This window comes from Lissotriton vulgaris, chromosome 6, assembly GCF_964263255.1.
Source record: "Lissotriton vulgaris chromosome 6, aLisVul1.2, whole genome shotgun sequence".
In the NCBI taxonomy this organism is placed as follows: domain Eukaryota; kingdom Metazoa; phylum Chordata; class Amphibia; order Caudata; family Salamandridae; genus Lissotriton; species Lissotriton vulgaris.
Window position 1 is genome coordinate 509815936 of NC_141694.1, and position 17547 is coordinate 509833482.

At 44.3% G+C, this 17547-nt stretch overlaps 1 protein-coding gene across 2 annotated transcripts in view; it reads right to left on the bottom strand.

The window, feature by feature from the left end:
- Positions 1–17104, bottom strand: part of COL12A1 (collagen type XII alpha 1 chain) — a 358581-nt gene extending 341477 nt beyond the window's left edge. For both annotated transcript variants that reach the window (XM_086926511.1, XM_086926512.1), the window contains exons 1-2: positions 16863–17104; positions 3760–3870 (exon numbers count right to left, since the gene is read on the bottom strand). In XM_086926511.1, the coding sequence (XP_086782637.1) occupies positions 3760–3832 (73 nt within the window). In that variant the 5' untranslated portion in view covers positions 3833–3870; positions 16863–17104. The remainder of the gene's footprint in view (positions 1–3759; positions 3871–16862) is intronic.
- Positions 17105–17547: the final 443 nt, after the last annotated feature.

Below are 17547 nucleotides of genomic sequence, written 5' to 3' on the forward strand. Positions count from 1 at the left end.
TATAATATTTCTTTCGAATAAATGGGCTTAATAATATTGTGCGACTTAGAGATAAGAATTTAAAGCCTGATTGATAAAAGTGAACTTACACTTTTATGTAAGTTTACAATTGTTTGCTATTCGTAATGGTATCTTACTAGTAGTATATTTGCGACTGCAGAGTCTCCGCACATGAAAAGATAGGACGGGCCGTTTTTTTATGTGCGCAGACCCCGCAGTCATAAGGATACTACTAGTAAAATGGCTTTTGTGAATAGCAACGAATTGTAAACGCACAAAAAAGTGTACGTTTACTTTTGAGAATCTGGCCTTCAGTTGCACTTCAATTTTCCTTCAAAAGATGACAATCTTAACTAAAAAATATTCCTACATTAATTAAAAAGGGTAGTAAATTCAAAATGTCTCAATGTACTGATGCTTTTATCATGGTCAGTTTAAAGTCAACATGTCCCTGATAAAATGCTAGCAAATATCTAAAAAGAGTTGCAATACATATTGAAGGCTTGTAAAGTCCAAAAACAGCAGCATATAATAACCATAGTAAGCAGCATACTTTTGTAAACCCTACTTTTCAGACACTGATACTCAGTAAATGCCATTGTATAAGGTTAAAATGGATAATAAATATTTGATCACTTTGATCTAATGGAAGGTGAGGCCTCAAAATATTGACCACAATGCAGACTCTATGTGGGTTATAAGAACTGATTCCCTTCTTTGTTTACCTTATGTACTGCCTAGTATAGGGATGCTACTGGTTGCTCTCTATATTGACTCTCTGGAAAGTTTTCTTCAGTAAGACCAGAGGCATTGCAGTCCGTTGAATACCACATATTATTAAAGCCAGCCCTAAAAGTGGTGACAAATATTTAAAAAACAAAATTTTCTTGAGGAAGTTTTGTTAGGGTACATGTACTGGGCTCTACTTTTTGTTTACTGTTTATAACACTTCCCAATAATGTAAGAAAGATGTAGCTGCCTACTTGGCATACTATTCTGAAAGGCTAGCAACAACAGCAAAGAAAATATTTTGGTTGGTGTACTTGAATTCCATTTTCAGACAAATTGTTTCATTTAGTGTTTGAAGGGAACTGGAATTCCTTGAGTTTTTAGAAGATACTTTAACTACAGAGTAGAGTCTTTCTGCTGAATTTCCTCCACCACAGGAATATTCCTGTAGAAGAAATTCAACCGATTGGTTTTAGTTGTGTTCTTGTTGCCAGTTATGTGCATAAAATGAGGGGTTTACCATGCCTGATAATCTATCAGGAACAAAACTGTGAGGGAGTGATATGATCACATAACACACATTGCCAACACCTGTGCAAACTCCTGTTTGCAGATGGGGCTGGAATGTATCCCTGAACCTGTTATGAGGAACTCAATATTTGAAGTTTCCCTTCAAATTGAAATTAAAGGTAAAAGTCTTCTTTCTGTCAATTTACAGCCACTCTATCTAATCCTATCTTCAAGGTGTTGGATTTGGTTATTACCGATTCATATCAATGTTTTGTGCTTTAGATAAAAGTGGCTATTTGATTGTTTGGAAGCTCCAATTGATAAGCTACATTGAACCCATGAAGAGATATCCTACGTCTATGATTTTGAAGCAGATTGTTCTTGTCAGAGCATATCATGTTTAATTACTTCCCAATTAAATAAGTGGACTGCCATCTAGACCAAAATGTAACAGAGTTGTCATTCATATTTATATTTATTACTGGAAAAAATTAGCTACTCTGTATTTGTAGCACCCATTATACACACATATATTAGTGCGAAGGGCCACTCATAATTGTTGAAAATGAGAGGTGAAAGAGCTGAACCTTGCTATTTCATAGTTAATTTAATAGAGGACAGAGCTATCATCTGGGATCTCCCTAGGATATATGATTGCACCAGTGGCGTGCTTTGTCATAGATTCCGGCATCATATAATGTTTTCAGCAGGACAAATTGGTTCACAGTGATGGACGGTGAGGACAAATCCAGCTATACCGATCTGATGGGGTCATACTTGTCAGCAACTACCTAAAGATCATAGGTGCTTTTTTCTTTACCTTAACTGAACAAGGTAGTTGAGATAATGGTTTAAAGTTACAAATACCATTCTTATCCTGTATAGACTGATTCAAAAGTGGATATAGCAGGACACAATTTGAATGATTTAATAGGAATCACAATAGTTGGTCAACCGGGAACCACTTAGCATTCCTCTGTCTTCGTTTTGGTTGGAATAGTTCTCTCTGGACTCATCTTGGTTTTGAAGTCAAAAAGTCACTTAGAATTGAGTCTCGGTCCTGCAACTCATCTAATGTGGCCAAAGGTATTGTCAGTTCAGTTGCCTCTTCTATTATTGAATGATCTAATGCAAGATTGTTGATCACGATTGCCCAGCTTTTGAGTGGAACCATCCTCATCCCTGTATGCCACCACCCCTCTGAATATACTTCTTCAGGTATAATCACAAGCATAAGCATTTACGGGAAATTCAGCAAATGTACATCTTCAAATGCATAAGTCCAAAGTAGAAGATTTTTGCCCTTCCCGTACAGCCCTACACATTTGAAGTGGTACTTCACCTTTCCAGCCCTCAAAATGAAATTACTCTTCCCCTGGTCAGATTAAATCTTCTACAGTGTATAAAACTATCTGCAAAGTCTTTTTGGAAAGCCACGAGTGCCTTCATCCTGTAATATCCACTACTTGCACCTGTGCACATGCTTACTCACACTAAAAATGATGCCATTGCATTGGAATTACAAGAGGAACTAAATTGGTTTGAGCAGCAAAGCCCACTATTCCTGAATCTGTGAATTTGGAATGTGATGTTGCACTTATCAACCGGCAGGGTAGCAGAGATGCCATTGGCCCTAGTGCAAGCAAGAAATATGTCCCATTTGACTCCTGCTGGGGTAGTAAAATACAACAATCACCAGGGTTCAATGGGCTCTGTGCTCCCGTGCAACTGTATTTGCTGCACCAATAGTAGCTATATCCCTGTTATCAACACAGCTGTCTGTAAACTTTAGCGCCCTGAGATTCAGAAATATGTGAAATTGTTGCCATAAAATTAGAGCCCTTTCACTAACCAGGCATCCAGAGAGGTGTCATTGCAGAAAAACGTGGCATAACCAATGATGCTCTGTTCCTCATTAAGGTGATGCCTGCGAGGCATCTGGGGAAGCTAATGAGGGTCTGCAACAAAGTCCAGCAAGGCGCAGAACGTTCAACAAAACACAGTACCACAAAGAAAAGAGTTGGAGTATTTTATTTCAATGTCATATAAAAATACAGTGAGAGAGCTCTGTTTGTATCCACACACAACACATAAAGGCAAATTGGTGCTGGGAAGGCGTGATTGCCAGTACAGGCAGGTTCTTGTTCCCTAGCACTGTGCCCTTCGGCCTGCAGATGATCTGGCAGGCCCCCTCAACATCACACAAAATCGACCCAACCCTGCCTTAAGGGATTTATGCGAGCAGCAACTCAGAGGGACAAGTACACATTTGATAGAGATCAGAAATCAGCAAAAACATTAAAAAATGAAAGTAGATCAAGATTTGACAAAAAGACAAACGCCTGAAGGACAGAATGGGGCGTTTATTTCCAACACAGACAGGTACAGGAAGAAAACAATCACTGGGCTAGAAATAAAGAGAGGGGAGAGAGAGAGAGAGGAAGAGAAAAAAGTCAATTCTGCACCATCTTTGACAAGGAGCATGAAAGGACAGGGTTGGAATAGGGGTGTAGAAGTTACCTTCTGCCTCTATGGAAACCAACAGCAGAGCTGCACATAAAGTGGCCACTGCCGAGGACAGCCTGATCTCCATTGCTCTTGCCCTCACGGATCACAACCACATGAATGGATCTGCAATGAAAAGAAGTAGGAGTGCACACTGTCAGAAAGGACACTGTAGCCAGTCTACCCAACACATGACAGCTAAGTCAATGGAGAGGCAGACATGCAAGCATGATGTTGACTTAAAATGCTCCTTCTTTGCAGTTTACTTGCTCACGGATTTGGTATTTTACCATACCCCACCTCCACATCCCACAAAAAAATGCATCCCCAAATTATAAAACTTGAAAACTCACTCACAACAAAGTTTTGACAAAATCCATGTTGCCACCACACACGATTGTTCAGTGAGTTAAGGACCCACAGCTAACATTTGAATGTGATCTACACATCACAAATGTAAATCCTGGAAAGAACTTGTTTCCATTTTTCTGAGGCTTTTAAATTCAGCATCATGTAACTGGTATACCCATCATTGACAGTGCTTAGGAACTGCAGTTCCCGGTTAGTAAGTGCTTTATAAAAACACATTATTATTTTTATTTGTGCGCGGTTTTAAATTTAAAAAAAACAATTACTTAAGCTTGATTACATTTATCCCTATTGGCACACAAAGTAGAGAAATTATTTATCAACCAGAAACCATATATTTATATCACCATCAGTTCCTAAGCTTTGCAAGTTTTTACACGCACAACTACCATTTTGATCTCAGATTCTGGATGCAGACCCACAGTCTCCAGTGTTTCTGCCCTTTAACCCATTAATGTACTTAATATAAGGTTGTGAGTATATTGTGAACGAACTGCTGGGTAATATTTGTCAGTTTCTATACTCCTAGTAAAACTCAAGTATTTCCACCTCAGTTACCTACTTTGCAATGTCTCTTATCTTCTTATCTTCTAGTTTGATAAATTTGATACAAACCACTCTTGTTGTATTAAGCATGCCACTGTCTTTATCATTTCAATGTGTCCAATAATGATGATGCTGCTTATTTAACAATAATTTATATTGTAAATAATCTTCATAGCTCATGCTAGACTTTATTGATGCATTACTGGTCCTCTCAATTTAGGGAAGAATGTAAGAAAGAGGTTCCCTCAGCCATAAATTTCCTTCAATGGCTCAGCACATGCCATAATCTGATACTCCTTATTAAATGTTGATTGTTTATCCAATGAGCAATCTAAAATGTATTCAATTATTAAGGCTTTAAAGGCATGCCACTGTGAGGCTTTGGTGATCCAAGTTAAATTTGATGAATGGCTCATTGTTTTCATTTCTGATATAAGTAATAAGAAGTAATTCATAAATAGCATTCATATACCCGTCCACGTAGCAAACGATTTTCCAGCGGTTACTGACATCGTTATTATAATAAAATAAGGTGCCTTGACCAGATAAAATTCTCAGTTACATATCAGTCAAGCAATCTTGTAGACCTTCCTCTGAGCCAAAAATGTAGTTTGAGCTTCACTTGGTTTTGTTACAGTATCTGAAAAAGGTGTGTGTTTGGGTGTTTGAATTACAGAACCGCCAAAATTATTTTAAGCCAAACTCCTGCATCAATTACTTTAATGCCAATCTGCCTCTTCCAATGACAATGGCTGGTTGCCATGAATTATTTATAGCTAACATAACTACTGAAGATCACCTCAATACTACTCAATATGTTACGTCTGTTGGGTGTTGCTTTGTGGTCCTGCAGCAGAAGTACACTTGGATCACCACTGCTCAGATATTTCCAACCATATCCCTTCTCTTGCAATTTGACAGACCTATCCAGGATATTGTTTTTAATTTGGCAACTTTCCAAGAAACTACAGATTGATCCATGAATCCTGTAGTATGGGAAACCTAGTACTTCTCGGCTAAGTGGTATATACTGCAACACTACAGAAAATTTAAGAGCATAGTGCTCAAAAACGTCAATCTCTAGTGCTTCCTTCTTCATTATAACTCGCCCTTTACTTTATGATTATTATTATTATTATATTTAAGTTTGTAAAGTGCTCAGCTACCCGTAGGTTTCCCGGCGCTAAAAACCAAATGAGGCGGGGAGAGTCAGAAAGGAAGGCTGTTACATGTTGAATAACCAAGTTTTTACTTGTCTGTGAAACTTAAGGTAGCAGGGTTCAGTTCCCAGCAGAAGAGGAAGAGAATTCCAGAGTGAGGGGCCAGCCAGGCGAAAGAGCGGCCACCCTATCTGGATCTTTTAATTCTGGGAACCGAGAACAAGTGCTGATTAGATTAGATGATCGCAGAGTACGGAGGGGACAGTAGTGTTGTACCAAGGAGTTAAGATAGGGTGGGGCCAGGCCAGCATTTATTCTGTGCATAAAGCAAAGGGCCTTGAATTTTGTGCGGCTTTCAATGCGGAGCCAGTGCAAAGTGCATAGAGAATTGGAGGTAGGGGATGTATTGGGGAGTTTACAGAGCAGTCGCGCTGCCATATTCTGGACTGTCTGTAGTTTACAAATCACCTCTTTGCAGGCTCCCAGGAGAAGAATGTTCCTGTAGTCCACTCTAGAGGTGATTAAGGCCTGGACCACGGTTTTCTGAGTATCCTGGGGGAGCATCCAGATGATCTTACGCAACCACTTAATGATAGTAATACAAGTGGAGGAAGTTTTAACCACGTGGTTCTTCATGGATAACTGGTTGTCAAAAATGACGCAGAGGTTGCGTGCTGTTTTAGATGGAATGGGTAGGGTGCCCATTTGAGAGGGCAAGTGTTGGGGTCCCCATAAGGTGGTATTATGGCCAAACAGAAGAAGCTCTGTTTTCCCCCCGTTCAGTTTCAGTTTGTTATCATACATCCAAGCTGCGATGTTACTGAGACCTGCGCAGAGGGAGGAGGAAGAGGAGTGAGAACCCGTGGAGAGAGAGTAGATGACCTGGGTATCATCGGTGTACGAGTAAATGGTGAGCCCAGCTTGCTCCGCAATAGTAGCCAAAGGTCTGACATACAAATTGAAGAGCAAGGGGCTCAGGATGGAACCTTGCAGAACACCGTACGCCGATGTATAGGTTTGGGAAGCTGATGAGGAGGAGAAGACTTGGAAGGTACGATTCGATAGAAAACTAACGAACCAGTTGAGGGCTGGGCCAGTGATGCCAGATGATCTAAGGGCATTGATAAGAATGGGGTGGGAAACTGTGTCAAATGCGGCACTCAAATCAAGCAAAATGAGTGCCACGGTTTCCCCCCTATCCACTCGGCATCAGATGTTTTCAGAGACCCCCAACAGAGTAGATTCCCTCGAGAAACCAGACCTAAAACCGGATTGGGATGGATGTAAAATTCCCCTAGATTCAACATGGGTTGAGAGTTGAGAATTGATGTGCTTTTCCATAATTTTTGAAAAAACCGGGAGAAGTGAAATTGGACGGAAGTTAGATGGAATGCTAGGGTCAGCATTGGCCTTTTTTAGCAGAGGCACTATCATCGCATGTTTCCATGCAGAGGGTACTGTAGCTTCTCTAAGGGAGGAGTTTAGAAGATCCATAATGAGTTCAAGGGACGAATTGTCCAACATTTTTAATATTTGAGGGGGAAAAGGATCCAGTGGGGAGCCGGATTGGATTTTACTGATAATATCAGAGAGAGTATTGATGTTAAGAGGATCCCATGTGGCGATCAACTTTGAAGCGGGGGACAGGTGTCCCGTGGGACCCCTGAATCATAGGAGATCGTGAGGTTAGATACTGTGGGAGGGTTCTGCTGTGCAGGGGTAATGGACCTATCCTCTAAAGTCACTCGATCAGAAGATTAAATTGGGGCTGGTAGGCGAGACAAAGAAGGGGGAGGGGCAAGTTTCTCAAAATCATAATAGATGGTATCGATTTTGGCGATAAAAAATTCAGCCAGAGAGTTGCACTGTGCAGTATCTAGACATGGTGGTTTGGGCTGACATAATGCGCCCGAGAGCTTTTGTACTACCTTAAAAAGTGCTTTAGGACGATTTTGTGCCTCAAGAATAGTTGGGTTGGCATGTTCAATTTTTGCAGTTTTGCATAAAGAATGATATTTAGTTAAGGCAGCTTTGTAAATTTGCTTGGAGCACAGATCATATTTTGTGCGCCATTTGCGCTCGAGGTTTTTGCAGAATGATGCCAAACCTCCGTCTCCTATCATAATTTGCCAACATCTGGCCAGTGAGTTGCATGAAATTCTCAGGACCCTTCACCATATTGCTAGAATTAACGTATTCAAAACTCAATATTGACACACTCCAGGGTCTGGATGCTATGGTAGTTCTATGCATCTTCCTGTCTGTTGTTGAAGGAGCACCACTTAGGCCTTGTCATCTTCATAGATTTTCCAAAAGATGGTGGTTGGTCAATGATGACTTTCAGTCCATCAGTATCGTAAAGAAAAGAAGCAATATGCAGATTCTGAAATGGGAGCGTGTGTTTTCGGAGTTGTTACCTAGACACTACTAACTCTAGGTGAATGTGAAGGCAAGAAAACGGTTGGCATCTTCAATATTCACTGGTTTGAGGATTTTCACTACAAACATGATTTTTTATTGTAAGTTAAATTTCATAGACAAATAAAGATTGCTGTTAGGTCATGGGTTGCAATTTGTGTCAAACCATAGGGCTCAAGACAACAATTCAAGAAATATTCTATACTTTAAATGGAGAATGCCCACAATTTATAGCAGGGTTGCTACTTTTAAAGTGAGAGTACCAGCAATTCTGAGACAAGTTACTGTATTTGCAGAAGGATTACTACAGTTTTAATGACATTGGGCTGAAACTTGGCATCAGCCAGCTAAAGTTGTAACTGGATAGTGTCTGCATTTCTCAGTAAATGTTGCTGTTTTCTTACTTAAAGTTGACTGGTAAAGGAAAGACTTTCCATTAGGTTAATGGACTTACTGAGAATTTTGTTGTGAAAGATCCCAGCTTTCAATCCTGGGAAAAATGCTATCTTTGAGTAATCTACAGGTCCAAAGATGCACTTCTATGAAATTGATATGTGGGTTAAAAACACTGGTGCACAGCTCCAGCTTAACTGCACATAATAGGCTCAAATTGGTGGTGAGATAGATTGAAGGGCCAATGCGCCTAGTTTGGAATTTGGTTTGTAACATGCAAATGGTACTTTTAAATACCTTTAGATCCAAGTTAAACTTTTACTTTGAAACAGAGCTGCAACACATTTAATGAGAGTTTGGAAGCACTTCCCAACTGGACTGTCAGACATTTGAGCCCTCACTACAAATGGTGCAGGAAATGGGCTGATATTTCCCCAACTCTGGTGATACTGAAACAAGATTGATAACTCTGAAGCAGGTGGAAATCTGGTTGATGCTGATGTTGATGCTGAGAGTCCACAAAGAATTGAGGAATTACTGAGTTTGATTCCCCCAGTAATTTTTCATGTTAGCCAAATTTTTCACCTGAATACTTTGGCTGCTTTTAGGATGAAAGTACACAGATCAGCTATTACCGGCCCCAAAGAAATTAAATGGCAACTTGTAATGAGTACCTAAGTGCAGCATTACCTGTCCTTCTCAGAGCAATTATACTATGAAATGAAAACAGATTTTGCAAAGCACTCAAATGCCAGAGGGCATCTTGGTGCTAGTCTATCACAGAAGAAGAAACATGGTACAGTGGGCAGATTTTACAAACTAAGTATTAAAAAGTCAGGTTTTAAGATTCTTTCTAAAAGAGAGCAGAGGTGGGCAGGTTTTTTAGTGACGTGGTAAGGCATTCCACCCTTGAGTTGGACCATACCATATATAAAGCTTCTGCCACCCCAGCAGACTTGTTTAAATTTGGGAACTGTCAGATTGACTGCTGAGGAGGACCTAGGAGTCCTAGACAGAATATACCTCACAAACTTTGTCTTGAAGTAGTCTGGTCCCTCGTCATGTAAAGCTTTGAACGCAATGCAAAGTGGCTTGAAATCAATTATTTTCTGTACTGGCATCCAATGAAGGTTTACCAGGGCCTTTGAGACCAGTTGGTGTCTGGGGATATCCACAAGAAGACCGGTAGCCGCGTTCTGCAGGATCTCTTACTTATTAACCAGTTGTTTCTGTAAATTGATACAAAGACCATCACAATAATCAATTTTCAAGAGAGTAAGGGCAGTTATAACTAATTTCCTTAAATCCAGTGGGATAAATGGCAGAATTTTTCTCAAGATTTTTTGCGTGAGAAAGGCACTGGAGGTGATAGCATTCACCTGTTTGTCAAAGGACAGATGATTAATAAAGAGAACGCCCCGATCTTTCACTTTTTTTACTGGGATCGGGACCAAACCTAAATCGGATGGCCACCAAATTGGGGGACCAGAAGGAAATCTTGTTTCCCAAAAGAAATACTTCTGTTTTATCGGAATTTAGTTTCAAGCAATTATTAAACATCCAATTGTTGACTAATTGCATAGAATTGTGAAAACTAGCAGCTGATTCATGATGATTGCCAGAAACTGAAATGATCATTTGAGTGTCATCAGCATAGCTGATGACAGAGAACCCCAGTTGTTTTAAATCAAAATCGCAAGGAGAGTGACACATATATTTAACAAGGTAGGGCTCAATGAAGAGCCCTTCGGGACACCACAAGGGAGGGCAAAGAGTTGGAAAGAAAGCTTCAATGGAGAAAGATTGTTCTCTCCCAGTGAGAAAGGAGGAGGATAGCAAGGCTAAGCCACGGATGCCCAAGGCTTTGACGCGGTCAATCAAGACCCTACGATTGACCATGTGGAAGGCTGCTAAAAGATCCAATAGCATAAGGGATGCTGGATTTCCATTGTGCAACAAAGCCCTTAATTTCTCTGTGGTCGTGTACAATGGTCCTGGCATGTCTGAGCATTGCTGGTATACATTTTATAAAAACTTCACCAGACAGTCCCAACAAGGCTGCTATACTTTTAAAAGTAGAATAAGAGTATTAGTAAATCTCGGAGCAGGGAATTACAGGTAAATAAACATAGAATCTGCAACCTGCTCTTGCAATTCCAAGTGGGTATGATGCACTCCGGTATATTACAAGTATGGACGTTTTCACAACATTTTTCTCATCCATGCTTGAGCAGTTAAGAACTTTTAAAGCAGGGAACATTGACTGATTTGTTTGTTTTGCACATCACTAGCTATCTCTCTTTGAATCAAACATGGCTACATAATCTTTGTTGCGACGTAAGTATTAACATGATGTATAGTGTTTCCAAAACAATCTGTTATAAACGCTGACGTTGATAAAAAAAAAAAACACAAGGAACTATGCGGTGATTAGTGTTTCCAGTCACACTCGACTTCCCATGCTCCCACTTCCAAAACACATAAAAACGCACGAAGGTGAGTAGGGGTCTACTAAAAAATCCCAACTCCTTTTACACCTGTGTGTGTAATCCTCCAATTCAGCTGATCAAGGGAAAACTAACTGAAATGTCTAGCCTTTCAAATGCTGCCTCTGTTCTTGATTGCCCCGCCAGGGATCAACATGCTGAACAGAAAGAGAACTTCTCACAGGCTGCCCGCCCTAAAAACACACCCTAGAATGTCTTCCTCCACTGTGCCGCAAGACACAGGGTTAAGGCGGGAGAGCGTCGAGTCGACCACCTCACATGCCACGCCCGTTTGCACTTCCGGGCAGCAGCTCTTTGACCAAGGTAATTACGGCCCTCCTTACAATGTAATTCATATGATTTTTCAAAATTATGAAAAGTTATTTTACCCGAGTGCTGAAGCTCTAAAAATAGCCTGACAGACCAAACCCCGTATTTTTAACTAAGCAATATGATCATTTTCAGTGTTCACTTACTTTCTCTAGTCTAGATTGTTCTGTCTCCAATGTTCGATAGGTCACTTCATTCCCTTTTTTTTCCTACTCACCATTGTCGGTCAGAACTGGTTGGTCTACGGTATTTTTGGGAAAATTAGATTACTGAAGTCAAGAAAGTGGATTACATTTTACAAGATTTTCGAGCCTGTCAGCAAAATGTCGGCCTACCTCCTGTGTTCTAGCATTTTCTAAGTGCGGTGTAAGATGGCAACCAGACTAGATTTCTCCTACAAATAGGCACAACACTTTTCTATAGAGCAGTGCCATCTTAAAGATTTTGGAGTGATGTGTTCAGAACGTTGAAGTTTATTACCCATGTTCTGCCAATTCAAGTCCACATGACGAAAAACAAACATTCATGAACAGGGTCACGCAAAATCACATAACACCTAAGATTACACAGAGTCAAGTGTAGTGGTAGGCATAGAGGAGAGAGGCTGAGATGCAGAAATAGACATGGGTGAGACAGAGAGAAAGTTCACTTTCCCAGCAGGGGGCTAGGGAAGGTGTGGGCCCTGGGCAATTTACCGCTTTGCAGAAGCCTTAAAATGGCTCTACCAGAGAGTTCAGATGTACCAGAACCCTCAGTGAATCCACACAGTATAGTATGGAATGCAGTCGTATTTCTGACTACAGGGTGCCCTTCATCTTATGTTGACTGCATTTCATTAACAATGTCTTGAAATGTTCTGTGTGATCTACAGTACTTAGTTCTGTGCTGTTGAGAGCTTGTGCATGGGGCTTTGATGTTTGCACGTCTACTGAAGCAGGTCTTTCCTCTAGTGATTCAAGTGCAATACAGCCTTCTCTGCAGCGTCTGTTCAGCTCAGTACTAGCGGAAGTAGCTCAGTAGCAGCCGGCATTGCTCGCAGGAGGGGAGGATGGGCATGAGGTGTTGAGGGGCATTAAAAAGAAAATATTAAATAAAATTAAACGTATCTTTCCGCCGGGTTCCGCGTCTTCTCGGCTTCTGCTCTCCTGCCTCCAACCGGAACAGGAAGCAGGCAGCCAGGCTCCTTCCCCTAAGCCAATCATAACACTGCAAGCTCGTTTTAATTGGTCGGGACGCCGCCCAGCCAGTAGCTAATAGGGTGGCCATGTTCTCCATGCAGGCTGCATAGCAACCTGCATGGAGAAGGGCAGCGTGCACATGACTCTTTGGGCTGCCCGAGGGAGTTGAACAAACAGTCTTTGTGCACTCAGGAGTGGGCAAACCACTCCTCCTCTGCCCTGCTCTAAGAGCAGAGCAGCCGACCACCCGCCCGCCTGCAATGCGCAAAGGAAGCAATAAAATGGTAATAACTAGTTATTACCATTTTATTTTTGGGGTTTCTCAAGAAAGCAGAGGGGCGACGCTCCTCTGCCCTAGTGGAGGAGCCGCCTAGCTCCGCATGTGTTCCGTTTTACTGAGGAGAGCTGCAGGTTTCTAGAAAAACTACATAATGGTGACTTGGAGTACCAGGGTCGTCTTAACAGTGCACTGGGCCCCGCCAACACAACCACTCAAAGGAATAAAAATGTTTACCAGAAAATGTGTGTTAAATTTCAGTCTGTATGAGGCCCATATGCTCTTGGGGCCCCCAGGCAACTATTCAGTGTGCCAATGCCTCAAGACGCCACTATGGTGTAACAAACTACAGTGAAAATGAATGCTGACCAGGTACAAGCGGATTCTAGTGGATGCAGGTGCTTTCTCTTGTCATGTGGGCAACTCAGGAGCGTGGTACTTGAATTTTCACCAGGGCAATCCGCCAAGGCATATCCTGAGCAATTGTTCTACCCCTCACATTAGCGCTGCTCCCGGGGTCGGACTGACTCCCAGACAGTTTGGAATGCTGCTGAGCTGGGGGGTGATTTCACTGCGGTGGGGACTGATTGTGTTCATGGAGACCTGCGTGTGCTTCGAAATAATTAAAGCAAAATGAATTTCGTTTAGTACACGCAGGTCTCCATGAACGAGATCAGCCCCCAGCTCAGCAGCATTCCAAACTGCCCGGTAGCCAGTCCGGCCCAGGCTGTCCCTCCACATGATTGGCGGCTGCTGGTTCCAAAACAACGCTACAAGCTGGAGGCTGTGCACAGAGCATGTGGATTGGGATGATAAATGACTGGGGCAGGGCACCCAGGTGCTCTCCTGGCCAGCTCCGCTGGGATGGATACTCCTGGCCGCCAGGCACACAGCTTATTCGGCCTGGCTATGGATGGGATGGGATGCATGTGGTCGCCAGGGACATAAATGCTCCTGGCCCGGTTGAGTATCAGTATAGGATAAGGTCAGCTATGGTGACCACCTCTCTCCAGGTTATTACGGTCTAAACTTTACACCTACAAATCATTAATTTCAGATATGTTACTCTACTCAGTTCACTTGAAGCAAACAAGACTACAACACCCAGAACACATCAGGCTATCAAACAAAACTCCTGAACTGGAAACTGCTCATAATAACCTGAGGGGAGGTGGTCATTCAAATGTCAGCGCAGCTCCTGTCTGGCTTTGCGCCGGAATGGAACAGGACAGGACTGGCCGATGGGCACACAGCTGCTCTTAGCCCAGAACTGTATCGGGAAAGATACGGACAGCGCAGTGCATTAGCCCAGAACTATATCGGGCTAGGTGCACACAACAGCTCCAGGGGCTGTCCACCATGCGCAGAGCACTTCCAGGCCCGGCTGTGTACTGAGCTGTGCTGCAGCTGCCCACTGTGCAGTGTGCAAACTGCAGCTCCGAGCACTGATGTAGGATAAGGCTGCCCACCATGCGCAGAGCAGCTCCAGGCCCGGCCTTGCACTGAGGTGGGGTACCACTGGCCGCAGCGGCTCACACAGCTGCTCCAGGCCCAGCGGTGCACTGGAATGGGATACAGCAGGCCGCCGTGAACACAGCAGCTGCTGGCCTGGCCGTCCACTGGGGACACGGCGCAGGCCCTAAGTGCTGCTGTTGCTGGAGCCCGGCTCTGGGCGCCGAGCCGCACGTATGCTTCTAATTACCACAGCTCCGCGAGCGGCCATGAACTCAGGCAGCATAAATCTGCGGCCCTGACTGATAGCACAGGAGCGCTGCCAAGAGCTCCCGGGGCACCGCTCCGGGACTACAGCGTGCTCACTAGGGGGTCTCCGGCGGGATGAAGGCCTGCGCTGTCTTGTCAGTCTGTGGCCCTCCTTGACATCGAAACCAGGAGCCAGTTCTGCCTCAGCCCATTCCTGCTTTCTGTTGTTTCTATGTAGAATGGAAAAAAGAGTGATGAGAGAAACCGGTGCCTTTCTATCTATGTGCTGCTGGGTCAGGGAAGGGTGTTTCTGGTGCACTAGCATGGTGCAGGAGCACAAGGAGAGACAGGATAGCTTCTTCTGTACACCATGTGTGCCCTGCCCTCCGCCACGCCCTGCTCTCTGCCACACCTTACCGGAAGAGATAGGAAGTGCACCGCTGAAGGGCCGTCCCGTAAGTTACTATGCATGCATGTACGCTTGCTTCAAGCGTACATGCATGCATAGCATCTATCTGCGTAGCTGGTAGAAGAGCACTGTCTACGTCACTAAGCAAATGGCATGCACGACCCAAGCCGGCCGCAAGAAAGCGTTGCTAACAGGAAACGCTAAAGCTTGGCACTCTACCACATTTTATCAATCGGATGTGCCCTTAACCCCGAGCATCTGTCTTCAACCGACACCGTCCCTTTGGTTCTTCATCGGACGAGCAATAGTTGATTGCATGTGTTCCTTGGTCGTGCACTGCCACCTTTCGGCGAGCTCAATGGGTGCCCTTCCCGCAGCGGTACACAGTACGCACCCATGGATGGATGCTTTGTGTGCTGTGGCCTCTTGAGAGAGTTTCCTCTCTGGACTCCCTGCGTTGCACTTAATTGCGCGAAGTCACAGTCGGTCCTACCAGAGCCAGCAGCAGCGGTGCGACTTATTTACCCCAGCATTATAATCACCACAGCTTCATAATAGAAACGCCGTGGGCATCACCACCACACCATTTGCGGGAAGATTTAGCTCAGCATCCCCACAACTTTCCAGTATCTGCCAGCTCCTGATGCACAAACTTGAGCGAATAATAAGACTGTGCGTCACATGGAGACTCTGCCAAGCCTTTCACGCAGTCACAGCGCGTGCCGTCCCGTCAGACTATCTGATGATGACTGCAGCCCGCACCTGGCAGACAGCCGCCAGCCTCGGCGCGCGCAGGACAGGTAGCAGGCGCGCGGGAGACGCTGATTCAGTGAGCCCTCCTCACATACTGCGGCCCCAAGCCCCTCACAGGGCTGCGCATCAGGAAGCAGGGGGTGCCCGCGGGAGGCTCTGCGCATGCGCACCCTCACTTCGGGAGTTTGGGATTCCCAGTGACAGACGTCAGCTAGCAGGGACCGCGCGAGCTGCTGCATCGCACTCACTGTAGTGACGGCACCTCTTCTCACAATATCTGTACCGTGTTGCAGAAACATCCCCTGTTTATTCTAGGGCTTCGCCTCGTGAGTACAGAGTTCCTGGGACTTAGCCCACAGCTGCCCTGCGCGGTTCTAAAGGTAGCATAGCAGATAGATCAAGCAGCTGCGTGCCCCCTCCTCTCGGAACGGACATGCCCCCGTGTACCCCTTCAGACCCTGATCCTAGAACTCGCTTTTAACATTTCGGTTTGGTTTCTGAGTGTCTCGGTGCACACCTGTTTCGACCTTTATACCATGTACCTGACGTTTTAACTCAGCAATAAGTGTATACATCCTCCGAGCAATGAGTCCGGCATTCTACCAATTGGGGTACCAATCTATGCAGGTTAGTATTTATTTGACCATACCATACATTTAGATATTTGCCTCCGTTTTTTTTAATCTACAATTAATTATGAATAATTCTATTTTTGTTTGTCACTATGTGGCGTCTGTCGGTACAACTATGTATGTTAAACACCGTGTTCCTCTGTATTAGTTTAATTATTCAGCAGTTTATCTCTCTATCCACAATAAATAAATAAAAATGCATCTTTCACTGGCTGGACTCTGTCCTTCCCTGCTGCATCTCTCTCTTCATCTGCCCATTGTCTTTTTCTGTCCCTCTTTCTATCCTTATTTGTTCTACTCCTCAACACACACTCACACACACACACACACCCGCACACACCCATACAGGCATCGCTATGACCCTGAACTGTGGAAGAGTGGGTGTGAGGAATGAGGCTGTTGGGAGCCCCCTGGCTGGATAGAGGTGAGCAGGCTGACCCTCCCTGCGATGTGCCGGTGCTGATACCTGGGGTGTGGTGCTGGTTGCAGGGTCAGTCCTCTCTTTCGCAGGATCCCCTCCTTGCAGGGCAGCTGAGCCGAAAACCAGTGCTGAGGGGCGCAGGGTCCGGCTGGGATGTGCAGCGCCTCCTGTCTGTCCCAAGTGTGATGTGCCCTGGAAGCCGTCCTCTCTCCAAGTGGGAAGATCCTCTCCCAATCTGCTCCTTAATAGAGGGCTGTGCCGCCCGTCGGAAGCTCTTACGAAACGGCACCGGGGGTAGGTGGACCTGGGTGATGCAGCGCTCCGAGGGGGAGGGGCACTTTTTGGAAAGCGCTAGGCATGCCTCCCGCCATTCTTAAGTCATGATGAGCACCCAGTGCCGTGGAGGAAGGGGTGGGGGCTGGGTTTCTCCCATATGTGTATGTGGAGGGGGTGTATTGGTTGCGGCGGGAGGGTGGTCTCAAAGCCCATGGCAAAGAATAGCTTTAGAAGGGGGAGGGGGAGTGGCCGGGATGCTTGGAGATGAAAAAAAGCCTGAGTGGAAACATCTCACCCACCGTGTGCAGCCTCAGCTTTTTTAAGGTTTCCATTAAGTAACTGTCTGCCTATTTCTTTTACCCCCTCCCCCCTCCAGACCCGTTTACTCTCACTCCTACTATATGATGTGCATTGAGTGGAGCGTTTGCAGAAACAGACCAACTCCAAGGAAAGC